At 40.3% G+C, this 14746-nt stretch overlaps 1 protein-coding gene across 3 annotated transcripts in view; it reads left to right on the plus strand.

Moving 5' to 3' along the window:
- Positions 1–14746, plus strand: part of LOC140999461 (kazrin-like) — a 154517-nt gene that overhangs the window by 25448 nt on the left and 114323 nt on the right. For all 3 annotated transcript variants that reach the window (XM_073469853.1, XM_073469854.1, XM_073469852.1), the window contains exon 2: positions 12757–12943. In XM_073469853.1, coding sequence (XP_073325954.1) covers positions 12757–12943 — 187 coding nt within the window. The remainder of the gene's footprint in view (positions 1–12756; positions 12944–14746) is intronic.

A 14746-nucleotide genomic window follows, 5' to 3' on the forward strand; every position in this document is an offset into this window, starting at 1 on the left:
AACCACACACTCCCTTTCAGCAGGAAAAATGGACCATCTGTGTGCTCTTCAGGCCACCAGCCAATGACATTGTTTAGGACTCATTTTAACAGCAGTCGTGAACTGCATTCTGAATCTTTGTTCAGTCGTTGCCAGCATTTGGTGTTTGAAAAGGCTTTTTTGTTCTTGTTGTTTTGCAAACATCTGTGTGTGGATCTGAAAAGAGTCTTTTTAATAGAACTACGCTTCACCTTAAAGTACAGTCATCTTTGAACAAATGTTCGGAGGTGGTAAAAGCATATAGACGTCATGTTAATGATATTTTATTCTGATCACGTATTTCATGACTTTGAATATTGAGTCCAAAGAAAATACAGTCATCTGATCACCAAATGGATTAGTTGAATTTGAAAGAATACTTTTTTGAGTAGGGATTTCAAGATCTAGTGTTGATTGGCCCCAGTCCTGATCCTTTAATATTGAGTATCTGCCGATACAGAGTCCGATCTAATACTTATTTTTACTTAAATGTTAATTGAATATGTGTCTGACACATTGAAATAACAGCTGTAGCCTACTTTACCATAGTAAACTTAAATTACTGATGTGAATTAAAAATTAACTGGGAAATATGACTCCTGACTCCTTGTGTGGAGTGAAAAAAATACTTTTTTATCATTTGAAATAGGGCTGCAACCAACAATTATTTTCATTATGAATTAATCTGGTGATTTTTTTCTCTTTTTTTCAGTTGATGGATAAATTGTTTCGTCTATGAAATCTTAAAAAACTTTAACAAAGGCTTGTTGCAATTTCCTGAACCCAAAGTGACGTCTTCAAATTGCTTATTTTGTTCAAGAAACAGTCCAAAACCCAAATCCTTCCATTGAAGAAGCTGGAACCAGCAAATGTTTGATTTTCGCTCGAAAAAAATACAATACAAAACAATTAATTGACTAACACAACCAAATCGCCAGAATAAATGTTGGCTAAGTATGTTGCAAAACGACAAATAATTATAACTTAACGTTTCTTTATGTTGCAACTTTACGTCTGTTTAGGTCAAATTTCGTCACACTGCTGTGCTTATGCTTTGGTTAGGTTTAGGCACCAAAAGAAACTTTGGTATGGTTAGGAAAACATCTTTGTTTGGCTTAAAATACCTGTTTTGTCCACCAGCAATACAATATGAACATGGTCCAAACTCCCGTCAAAAATAGCTGGTTTTGGTCGCCACAAAAATAGGTGGAAATATCCCCAGGTGTCCTTAAAAGTATCCACTGGTGTGACTCAAACTGCAGTCAGCTGTTTGGCAGGCTTGTTGACTTTAATTAATGCCACACCCCTCTATCTCCTGATGTGAAAGTCAGCTCGGAATAATTTAATGTGAACGTTTGTGTCACGTTTGCTGCAAATGTCAATCTTGGACGTCTCTGTTGTTTGCAGAAACATTAACTGCTAACATTAACAAAATAATTCGCAATTAACTTTCTTTCGATCTTGAACTTGAAATCGACCAAAAACTGTCCTGATGGAGGAGCCAAGAGCAGCCCAGTATGGACATAAATATAAATATTTAAAATGTATTTCGACATAGAATTTTAGGATAGTTTTTACCCTGTGTTTTCAGTTTTAAAATGGTGGGCTTTGTGTTGGAAAGATAACTTGCCTGCTTCGGCACAAAATCCACTTCCATGACCTCTAACACAAACACGCTTTTAGTGGAAGGCGATCGATGGTATCACACAATAAGATTCAAACTGACATAAAAGCAGTTTTCTCTTTTGCCTATAAACCTGTAGGAGATCTCTGTTCCCAGCCTGTCTCACTTCAAAGACGCATGTATCTTAATTCCCATCGGAGCCTGCAAGCCTGTTTGTGTCTGAGATTAGCCTTGAGCCCTTACCAAGGAGCCGGGGTCCATTTGGCGGTATGGTGCGCCCAAAAAATGTCTGTTTGCCATCGCTGTCTCGATCTGCCTCACGCTCACAGTGGCCATGTGAAAGCGGGAGGAGGTGAGCAAGAGCTTAGCGTGAATGGAACAAGAGATTAGAGAAATTGGGAGAGTTGGGATGAGGATACAGGATATTCCAATAACACACTTCCTCAGCCCTTGTCAGACAGAATGGGAAACTTATCCGTGTGTGTCAACAAACTGTGTTTACCCGGCTGCATCTGTGTATTGTATTTCTTAACCTGTGGTACATGCAGTGCCGGCTGTTGCAAGGACAGCAGATGTATCGATAACTGTTCACAGTGAGCCAGTTTGCTTCATGACATGATTTGCTCATCTCAGTCAGGTGATTATAATTACAGTGTAGAAAGATGATGAGGGACCACAAAGGGAGAAGATGAAAAAATGAACAAAACAAAAAAACCAAAACATTTTAAAAACGAAAGAAGTTACTGCTTCAGAGATCTAAAGCAGCATGTTGACTTTGTGTAATTTTTTCCAGGCAGGGGTGCCAAATCGCACAAAAAGACAATTTCTACATAATATTGCTTTAAGCTTATCAGTTTGATGATTCAGTGATGACAGTATCTCATGAATAAAAGGTGTGCAGAAGGAAGCTGGCTGCCCCAAAGTTAGTTACTAACACGATGAAACCATACTGGATTCTGTATAAGATTTGAAAGGACTCAGCTTGAATTGACAAGAAGATTTGACTCTGGATTCAGATTTGACTAAATCATGTCACATGACTGAATGATGAAGTAAAATATGAATGAAACCTGCAATGTGTTTGACCACTTGGGGGCAGCATCACAAGCTGAAAACACAACATATACATTTTATAAAGTTGTTGTGATGAACATGTATGCAAAAATGTACATCTTTAAACATCAAGCAGACACAGAGCCACATTGGCTTTCATTTAGACATGCCCAATATTTGCTTTCCTTTCAGCTTTGTATTTGTCTCAAGCTCCGGAGAAAAATATCTGGCTCTTAGCTGCTAAATGCTGCTAACGCCCCTCTATGTTGTCTAGCTAGTTCCTACGTTTGTGTATCTTCAGAGATAAGGAACTAAAGTAAGTCTCCATCACTAACACTTTGGGGATTCAGCTGGTTCGGATGAACATTTGGTGTGAAACTGGTGACCTTTGAGTTACACAACTGTCTGTGTAATCCCTCAGGGTTAGATAGAAAGTTGCTTTCCACTGCACAGAGCTGTCTCTCTCCTATCCTTCAGCTGTTCAGTATAATCCATCTTCAGATAGTTTAAACAGTGAAGTAAGAGCCTGAGAATAAACAGATTAGTGCAGTGAACATAATTCTGTGTTTTCACAAGACTTGTGTCTGCTCTTTGTCTTGGGTTGACCCATCCGAGCGGAATGAGCTCATAACTCTTCTTGTGTCAACCAGGAACTTGTCTGCGGCCCTTCTGCAGAAATGATCCTTTATGCAGAATTGAGACAGTGCATTCTTTTGTTGGTGTGGAAAACTGCTTTTGAGAAACCCTGGCACAAAGTAGCAGAGCATTTTTATTTCCACTGTTATCTTTTATTATGTCATTACCGTCTTATCTGGATTTATAAAACATCCTTGGGTGAGTTGAATATCACTTAGGCCAATAAATAAAATGTATTATTATTGTTATTATTATTATTATGGATTCCACAGCATTGTAAACATCATCCTTTATTACCTGAATAACTCAAGTCTTTCACTGCCTGAATCCTGACTTGTTATTGCTTCTTATAGTATATCCCTAACAATGAGTTGTTTCAAACACATTACACTTTTCAAATGGTCTGTGTAGCTGGTCTTAGAGACCTTCATTGATTGGTTTATCTGACACTATTGCGTTGGTGTTGCTCCTGGAACATCATAATTAATATTGTTAGCTGTTGTGGCTGTATGGGTTACATACATGACTCTCACACAGCAGACTGGAGTTTTGCAGGAATGAGTCTTAAAACCTGGAAACAAATGAGCAGTTTTGCTTTTCTAGTTCCCCCCGTCTCAAAGTTAGTGGGTGTTTTGAATGGGATTTCGATTAGATGCCTTAAATAAGGTCTGTGTTTAACACAAGCTTAGGAGATTTTCATGTTTTATCTACCACATAAAATACGGCAGTATATACCCCACTTGTACATTTTTAAGCGTGTCTTTAAAATGGCGGTTTCTCACAAGTGGCTAAACGAGACATAGGATGTAGGGGCATTAAACTCATTACACTAAACACGGTAACATCTACTCACTAGTCCGTCTTTATAGGTGAACTATTCTAACTTTAACTTTCCAACTTTAGTAGACTGATCTTTATATATTTATTTTAAATGTGTATAGTGTAGTGTTGTAGAAGGCTTAGTGGTGGTGACTTGGAAATAATGCGACTGCGATATACTTTGTTTATAGCCTAACGTTAGCTTTTTGCTTCTGATCGCATTAACGCTTCAAAAATCCTAAAAGTGGTGTTCATCTGTGAGGATCTGTGTGGTTTGGGAAAAGATGATTTGGGTTAAAAAACACCATTTCACTATGTTAACCACATGTTAAAAAAGATAACTTCTCCCGTGTGCATATTTTTGTGGTCTTTTTCCTGAGGCACAAAGCTATGACATAAAAAAACGTGATTGGTCAGTTGCAATGATGGTCCAGGAGCAATATTAATTATGATGTTCCAGGAACAACATCAACACGGCGATATCAGATTGTTCTTCATTGATCACATTTGGAAGCAGCTAGATAGAGCAGGACCAATGTGTAGTTGCCAAGTTACAGTAATACATGGGAGTATGTCTGCAGGAGCTGTATTGTATCTTTTCATGAAAGAAAACTGAACACAAAACTGAGCTGCTTCGTTATGTAGAACTTTCACATCTACTATGCCCATTTTGTCAAAAGTAAACCATGCAGAATCATGAAGTAAAAACCCAGCGTGAGCAAATAAAAATGTTTCAATTGGGATGTGATCCTGAAAAATAAAAACTTTGGTCAACATTCTCTGCAAAATACTGGGTTGTTTAGGTATAGTAGTGACTCAGAGGAGGAAGAGCACAATAGTTTCTGATCTTTCTGCTCCTGTCACGTAGGATCTGCTGCCCCAGTGTAAGCTTTCTATTTGTCGAAGGAGCCTGAGGGGATGTATGTTTTCTTTCTTTGGATGCTGTCTGCAGCCTCTGCCCACAAGATGTAAGAGTGTCTGCGCCAATGGTGGTCATAAATGACACAGACGTGGTAAATGTTATGATCTTACTGGGGAACATTTCTCTACTCAGTCTCTTCTTTCTCTGTGTTTTCCCTATTGCCTCCCCTCTACCACTCTCCTCCTTTCACCACCGTGTGTGTGTTTGCTATGTGGGTGTACTGTGTGCTCTGACTCTGCAGAGAAAGACTTTTTTGCTGAGCTCCATTCTCCCATAAGATAAGATGATCTTGATAAGAGATCAAGATACCGTTCAGCTACAAAAACCCCATTTCCTTACTCCTCGAGGGGCATTAAACCATTTCCTTTTGCTCGAAAAAATGAAAATCAAGCAACCCAAGAATTCACATCAGCACGGCCCCGCATTACAGCATCTTTTCCACCTCATTGGCTGGCCTTTCCAGATGCTATCAATGAGCAGGTGATTTTGGTGCAGCCCATAAGTTCTGCATTGCAGAGGTATGGTCTGAATCACTAAATACAGATTGTGGTGTCTTCAAATTGTATTTAAACTATCTGCACAGCAGCAACCCTGACTTCAAGGCAGAACCCTGACTGCTGAAAGCAGCTTTTTACAGGTAAAATTTATTACAGGTTTCCCAATTTTGATAAGTATAACTTTTGACTAGTACCAAATGGTTCTTCCCATATGAATAATACACATTAAGTGTATACTTTACTTTCAGACCGGCGAAGATTGTGATTGAACACACACAGTATTCTTGGCCTTCTGCAAGGCACACACGGTGATTAATTATTGGAGCTTATCTTTGCAGAAAAAACTAAATAACTTATCTCCGTCCTCGGCTGTCTGTCTGAATCTTTGAGCAGTTTTATCAGACGCTACCGAAAAAATCCTATGCCCAAATTTCACTTTGGCACACATTTCAAGGCCTTTGCACACCAAATCGTGTTTATTTTGGATACATTTTTTCTCATCTGTCATCCAATAAAAAGGTTACACTCAGCAACTTTGCACGTGCGATGAGTTAATTCTTCTATTCATAGCAAAAATGTACAATACGAGACAAAAAGGAGTCGAAGAGCAGTGAAGATGATTTTGTGGTCCTCTCACTTCCTGAACAAAGAAAGAGAGTCAATCCAGTCCTGAAAACAAGACAAGAACGAGGAGAGTTTTTATCTGCTGATAACGGAGCTGTGGAATTATTCAACGTGTATTTCAGGATGTTAGTGGTCCACTTTCATACGCTGCTTGGCCTGGAAACACACAGAAAAAAGCGTAATTTTTTGCGAACTAATACATCGTGAACAGCGGCTGGCAGTATGTTAAAGGTAGACACACACACTACCCAACCATCACATCAGGAAAGGATGTGAATTAAGATGGACGAAAGTTTCGGGGCAGTGTGTAAATATGATTGACACAACGTGAAGTTGTATTTATTTTTAACCGTGCAGCAAAAAACAACAAACTTGGTGTATGAAGGCCTAAAGCCTTGGTAAACAACATTTTCTGTAGTAAGTAATATTCTTCTGTTGTAAGTTGCTCATTTACACCTTCAGAAATTGATCTAGAAAACAGTTTGAAAGTTTGACAAATTAGGATTTGTTGCTTTTGTAGGCTTCTGTTAAAAAAAAGATACATCCGAAAAAGTTGTCCTATTTATAATTGTTGTCATACATTGTGTGTCTTTTGAGAATTGGCTATATTTTTCAGTATTTTCAGAGCTTGGTGGTTTTTGTACTTACTTTTGAATAAGAACACAAAAATGAAACTGACATCAAAAAAACATTGGCAAAGCAAACACTGACAAAAGTTGTAACAGTGAATGATGTATAGGCTACGAACCACAGCTGCATTCGGTTTCTATTGTTGACAAGCAACAAATGCCGTCCCGGTGAGCACTTCTGAGTCTTGACTGCTATTGCTTAGCAACAAAATTCCGCCCCACTAAGTATAAAAATGTAATCACCGAGGCTTAAAAACCACTGTACACAGACCTCAGTGCTGCAACTTTTTTTGCATGACTTAAGTTGAATTCAGTGACTTGGCTGCAAAAGGCCTGCTGTGTGGACGGATACTCGGCAGTGGCACAATGAAGAATGATCCCACTCCCCCCGCACGTCTCTTTTCATATGCTAATCCAAACCCCCAGCACACCCACTAATTACTGATCCTCAGTCAGCCACTGGGTCCTGATTCACTCCACTGACCAGCAGACACATTCAAAACCCCAAGAGAGAGACTTGAGCAATGGGTCGTTTATGTGATGTACACACAGACATGAATCAAGTTTACAGCTCGTGCTCACGTGTTTGGAGCTTAACAATAAAGAAGTAACCACTCTTAGATGTTGAGTTGGTGGGAGGTAGATTCTAGAGTGGATTTCCTGATTCAGTTTACTTTTTATTGTTAAAAAAGGTTGGTTTTAATTTAGTTTTAATTTATGTCAGTATTCATTTTTAAACAAAATTTCAGTTGGCAATTTGATAAAAAAAACCAAAACACACCAACTCCGATAATCAGAAAAATGCTGAATATAGGATCTCATAATCTGTTAGTCTGACAATTGATTGACCCACGTGTACAATTTATACATAAATACATATACATACATACATACATACAATAAAGCTTAATGCAATTTTTGTCAAACATGTTTTTTGATACTTAAATTAAACTTATTTTCAATATCATACTTTTTAACAAAATATCTGACTGATACATTACTTTTGGGCACAACTATGATTGTTGAGCTGCAGTTCCGTATGGCTTTCTGAGTAAAGCTAATCATGACAAAAATGGCCAACAGCATGTTTCAGGGTGAATGCGGGGGAAAGGAAAAAAAGACAAAATTTCATCATTTCTCAAGTTTAATCATGTTAATGTCAACTTTTTGACAGAGGACGCATGGTCACATTGAGGTTCAGTTTTAATAAACATTCCTAACATTCCACCTTATCACTGCTGTCTTTTTCTTCAGTAGGCTTTCCCAAATATGAAAAAAACATAATGTATTTCACTCCTCTTCCCATTTAATGTCACTTTAGCCGCCTGCACAGCAGCCACCTCATACTTAACTCCTAGTCCCTAGGCAAAAGTGTGTACCAACATACAGTATATGCAGGTTTTCTGACAGGATACACACTCCGGAGGGAAGACAACCGGTGTAAACGTAGGATATAAGACATATAAATAGATAAAAAACAAATCCTCTTACAAACTTAGACACCACAGCATCTTAATTACCCACAAGGGCCCAATAGACTTTTATGACACCTGACAAGAGATGAATTTCATTAATGAACATCAAATGACTTTGGGATTATTAGCCCCCTAGTGAACGTGTGTGTGTGAATGAGTGCACAGTATGTGTGTGTCTGTGCCTGCCCTCCCCTGTGACTAATGTATCATATGCGGCAGCAGGGTCGTCTATAAATAACAACATGATGTTCATTTACTGAGCGGGAGGGGTGACTTGTGTCTGGGCAGATGGATGAACGGGTGGAGTGTGTCTCTGTGTGTGTGTTGTTATCCCATCCCCTTGCTTGCATACTGTAGCGGGCGGTCAGTCAGGTTTTATTTGAGACCTCAATATTTGGCCCACACACAAACTCAGAGTGCCTGAGGCTAGGATAACATTTTCTGGAGTACACAGCAGTTCCTCTCTACCCCGGCTTGTGCAACGTGGTGGCTGATCCTTGCTTACCACATGTATGATGGGCCAGGGTGGAAGTTCACATAACCTTGAGAAACAATAACATCACAGCTGTAGGCCTACTGCTGAGTGAGTGGGCATGCTTTGACAGCCGAATGTCAGATTATAGCTGAGAACTGCAGGATTGAGTTGGGGTGTTGGGTGGGAACCGGGGCAGTTTTCCTCCATCCCCTGGAGCCCAAAGAAAATGATCTTAGATAATTACAAGTGCTTATTTTTTACAACCAACAATTAGAGTCTATACTGTCAAAACGTCTTTTTTGGGCTGTGAGATTAGATACTGCGAGCATGGGAACAGATATTTTTTTTCTCAAAAACTTTTAAAACTCTCTGCTAGCAGTCAGCGATATAGTAGTATTGTGTATTTAGCATTTATACTGCTTGTCAACTGGAAGGCTTGGGTTCATAAGTGCCCTTTAACCAGATACTTAATCTCTACTATCCACGAATAACTATTTGAAGCTGGCCCTGTGGTTTGTGGAGGGGAAGAATTTTAGCTCTTTGAACTCTTCTTGTTGAAATCTGAATACTTGGTTTTATGTCATGTCATTGCTTGAGGGAGCAGAGCAAGCTGTAAACACATTATTTTTTATTATTTATTCAGTTTATTTACTCACCCAGCAGTCACAGAGCAACAGTATAATGACTTAGGAGCTGTGTTTTTGACAACCTGGCTAATGAAAATCAAATATTTACTCTCCTTTTAGCTCTGTTTTTGGCCTCCACCAACTCCTGAGAATGTTCACGTGCTATAGTTGCTGACTTTTCTGTCTGCTGTTTGGTGCTGGACTGGTAGTGTTTATTTGGTCTACCAGAACTTTTTCACTGAAAACAGCTGTTGGCTGCTGTTGGCAACAAGGCTGTTGAGAGCAGTGAGACTGAAAAATGAGAGACAATGAGAGAAAGTTTGGTGCCGTTAAAACAAAACAATTGGCTTAAAGAGGCTAAACACTCGTAGAGCTGAGGGGAGCTGCAGTGATGATAATTCTCTGTGGGTTTGACACTATAAGACAACAAATACAACAATTTTCACATTACATGTAGTAATTTTTCCATTGTGAGTATGAATGATTAATGCAGCAATAGACATTTCTCTGTGGCATAAAATATTCATGACTAAATAAGCAACATTTAAAGTCAGTGTTAGGAAAACAAACCTCCTTAGTTACTCTTTAATGCAAGTTTTAAACTCTCAATACAAAACAGCGACAACAAACATAGCAGACATAGTTTGATAACATCATGAATCAGCGCGGGATCATGGGAGTTGTTGTCTTCACTGTAAAAGAGCCACCATTGCGATTAAAATCTATCTGACTTTCAATTTTTTACGGTAAGTCACATTCACGGCTTCCTTTCTCACTTTCATCTGATGTTTCCCCAGAAATTATATTGACAGGCAACCAAATGAAATGCACCATTACCCTGAATAAAATTACAAATTTCTGTGAGTTTGAACAGTGTTGGAAACATTTGGGACTTGAGATGTAAGTACACAACCAAATACAGCAAAGCTCTAGTCATTTCTAGACATCTTAATGTGGAAATGTGGACATATTATGTCTTTTACTCAGCCTCTCTGTAGTCAGGGCTGTGTGGGTGTGGATCAGAATTGATTGACATTGTTGTCTCTTGATATGATGAGCAAACTGTCTGACAGCAGTCATCAGATTCTCACTCAGATTGTAATATAGTTAAATTCTGATCGGTGTGTGGAAACAATGTGACAGTATGTCAAATGAATCAAAATAAAGATACATGTAGAGTCACCAGGAAAAAAAAAATCTGTTTAGTTCTCTATGGTAATCGTGTTTGATCTGATTCCTATTGACAACCACGTTAATGTGTCAGCTCTGCAGTGTCAGTATTGAGCCACTTTGGATCAATTGCAAGGCTTTTTTATCCAATAAGCTTCAAGGAGCCATTTGTCTCTTATTTGATTTCTCAGGCATATTTGACATTTGGCAGTAATGCCATTGTCCTGCCAATGTTTCAGATACAATAAAAGCAAAAGTGTTCACAACCTGACTGCTAACAACTTGAAAAATACCCTTCTGTGGGCCTGCAAAGGGAAGAAAAAAGCATTCATGTTTCATTTACTGTCTGTGATTAGCCTTCTCTGTAAACAGCTGGCAGTGACTGTGTCTGATACCTATACTTGTAGCCTCTTCCTCGTCTAAAAAAAGGAGAAGAGGAAGGAATGCACAGCAGAACTTTAAAAGAAGGGTTTGAAATGAGATTGTGAAATATGCAGGTCTTTTTGAGCCGTGGCGTGTACGTTAAGAAATATAGTTTAATCCCCCACTCTGATGGGGAGTGTCCAGTTAACTAAAATGAGTAAGCAACATTCTGCTGCTGGGAGCTGCTTAATTTCAAGGTTAAAAAAATATATATCTAAGAACTTCCCGAGATAATGCCCCAGTATAATTTTAGCATCCTTTTTGTTTCGATAATTATACTCTCGGCTGCATCTAACAACTATTTGTATTTTATTATCTCTTGATAATTTTTCCAGTTAATCATTTAGTCTAGGAGTTGTCCATCACATTTTCTGAGAATCAGCAATGATGTCTTTAAAGGTCCAACATGTAGGATTTAGAGGCATCTATCAGTTAGGTTGCAGATTGCAACCAACTGAACACACCTTATCTCACCAAACCCTACAGTAGCTGCTAAAATGTGAAACATGCAGAAGCTGCTCCTGAGAGCCAGTGGACTCTGTGGAAGAGGACCTGCTCCCACTGTAGATATAAAAGGCTCATTATAAGGTAATGAATACACAACAATACATATTTTCAGGTGATTGTACACCAATGGAACAAATCTTGGAAAATTATATTTAATACCTGCCAATAAATCATTAAAAATCCTACATACTGGACCTGTTATTGCAACTATTTACTGTTGATCCATTAATCAGCTGATCACATCTACATTATTGTGGTTCATAGACCTCAAAATATTCAGTTTGAATTGAAATCCATCACAGCTTGACTCCACTGCACACTTGAATGCATGAGCAAATATACACGTTCCTTTCCTTTAGCCAGAAAAGTAAGCCAGTCTGTTCTGTTTAACTTTCCTCAAACATTACAGTCGAGCTATAAAAATGCATTTGTTTGCAGAGGGAATACCTCACTGTGCTAGTGTGATGAAAGCTTTGTTTGCATAACTATTATTGTTTTCTCTCCACAACTGCTTCTTTGTCAAACTAATGATTTCCTTCCCTTTGTCCATGAGTCCATGGAGGGAGGTGCATGCAGTATACACAGAGAGAGAAAGAAAGAGGAAAAGCTGACTGAAGTCCGTACTCAAAGGCTTCGTGAAATTTCTTGTGCTACAGTTTAGTCAAACACACAATCCCAGAACCTTACAGCAGTATCTCCACAAGACAGCTGTGCTGAGGACCTCTGACTAACATGTGCTCATATGGTCTAGCTCAGTCCTCCCCCTCCACTTTCTCTGCAAATGGTACAGTCCATTTAAAAAGGTGCTTGTCATCTCTCAATGCTCTGTGTCCTTTCAACAGTCAGCTGCAGGGAGCACATTTCACAGGGGCAGTGCTGGCTCTCTAACACACACATACACACACACTTGTGCTGTTACGGAACTCTTGGACACACACAGGCATGCTCGCACACTGACACACACACACACACGTGCGCACACACACACACATACACACACATAAACACACATACACACACACAAACACCACACATACACCATCTCCAAAGCAGATACACATTTCCCATGAGCCGGATGCCTCTCTTTAAGGGAAAGGACAAACTGCTTTGAGGATTTTACTTGGCTTTCTCACAAAAAAAGGAGCGAGAACAGACAGAAAAGGGAAAGAGGAGGGATTTACTCGGGTACACCTTCCTTCACAGGAAATGGTCAACTTGTCAGCATGACACCTTGTCTGGATTCCCCTCTCCTCCTCAGGCAAAAATCCTGAAAATGATGGATGACAACAAGCAGTTGGCCCAGCGCATCGATGGGGCCATTCAGTCCGCCAGCCAGGAGGTGACCAACCTGCGCTCAGAGCTGAGCGCCACCAGCCGCAGACTGGCGGAGCTGGGGGCATCCGAGTCTGCCAGCATGCTGGAGACCCTGCAGCACAACCACAACGGTAGGAGAGCCGATCGGAGAGTGGAGCGAGACTAACTGTTTGCTGGAAAGCTGTGAACATTTGTAGAAGGATGAGTGTACTCTGATCCAGCTGTGTATAATCTTTCAGTGTGTGTGCCCAAGTGTATTTTTATGCACATGTGTGTGGATGATGTCCAAGAGTGAGTAGAAAAAGCCTCCCTATCCGTGGGAATAAGTGCATATTTGAAAGTCAGTGAGTGGATGAGTTGAACAAAAGAGGTGAGGGGTTTCTGCTGGCTTGTGTCCACTCTCAGTTATCCCACAAATCCCCTCTCATGTTGAATAATTAACCTCCTGAACCTTTAAGAGGGGGTAGTGCTGCACTTTAGTAAGGGCAGAGTGGGTAAAGTTACAACCTCCTTTCACTGCCGGGGCACTCTCTGTCTGCCAGTTCCTTCGGTTCTCCCTTAACTGGGCAATGGATCTGTGTCTCTTGAGGAGGAAGGGAAAGGGGGGTGGTTTTAGGGTTGCTGTGGGTTACTGTTACCGAGAGCTGTTTGAATGGCTGCCCAGTCTGTAGAATGCTGTCCCCTGTGTCCGCTGTGTGCGTGTGTGTTTGTGTGTGTGTGTGCCGCAGCTGCTCCGTTTGCCCCTTTTCCAACTTTTCTTACAGTCAGTTTGACACAGATAGGTAACAGATGTGTTTTTTTTGCACTTGTGTACATGCATAAGCATGGGTGGCTGCATTAGCATGTGTGCCCATGGGTTGTCATGTCCTTTCAACTTTTGGCACACACGTACCCTCACACTTTTGCTGTTTCCATAGCGGTCAGCTGGTACAGTGAGCCGCCTGATTAAAGGTCTGCTGCATTTCCTGTCTCATGTTCACAAGGAAAAAGTGCAGGCTAACTTTCCCTATACAGTGACAGAGAGTTATTTAGTCCTCAGTTGACCCCTGCAGTGTTTTTGTAAAGAGGAAAATGTGAACGCATGCTGCCTTACACAGCTGGTCAGGAACAGTTTGGTCATGTGTCAGCATTGTTTTTCAATGGACTGCCCCTGTCGCTTTGTTTTTCAGTTATTTCTTTCTGTGTGTGTGTGTGTGTGTGTGTGTGTGCCTTGCGGTATCCCTTTAACCCTGATGCACGCTCACACTCCTGCTGTTTCCATAGCAGTGTGTGTGCCAGCGTGAGTGACGACAAGCATTCCTCCGGGAGGGTTTGAGCACTGATGTCATTGTCCCTCGTAGCTGCTTCTCTGCTCAGCTGAAATTATGCCAGAGATGTGCATGTTCAGTGTTGGAATCACTGTAGAATCATCTGTAGAGAGGATTAAAAAAGCTCACGTAAATGCCACATTAACATCAGAAAAATACTTTTTCACTGGTCCATTCTTAAAATGTTTGCAGCTCGTCTGAAATGATACACTTTCAGAAACCGGCTGCTATCTGCAGATCTCTCTTGAGATGGATTTTGTCAGACATAATTGTCTAGAAATGTGGTGCTAAGTGCTTCTGAGTGCTTCCTTTTTCAACATCAAAAATGAGACGCATGTCCTTTTGATACTGAAGATACATGGTTGCTGATTCCTACTTTTGTTTGGCCTGCATATCTCCCCACCTCATTGTGTCTCTGTCAATAAGTCCTTTTTTTCCTGCTTCACACCCACCTCTCGCTGTCTTTTCTCAACCCCCTTTCTCTTCTCCTAGCTGTTCTTTACAAGCCCGGGGTGTATAATAGAAATGGCTGGGGATAGGGGGATTAGGTAATTTATCACCAGCGGCTGTGTTGGGAAGAGATGTGTGTGCTAAGGGTTGCTGGTTCATTGCGCAGCCGGCAGTGTG

This window comes from Pagrus major, chromosome 7 (genome assembly GCF_040436345.1).
Source record: "Pagrus major chromosome 7, Pma_NU_1.0".
NCBI lineage: Eukaryota > Metazoa > Chordata > Actinopteri > Spariformes > Sparidae > Pagrus > Pagrus major.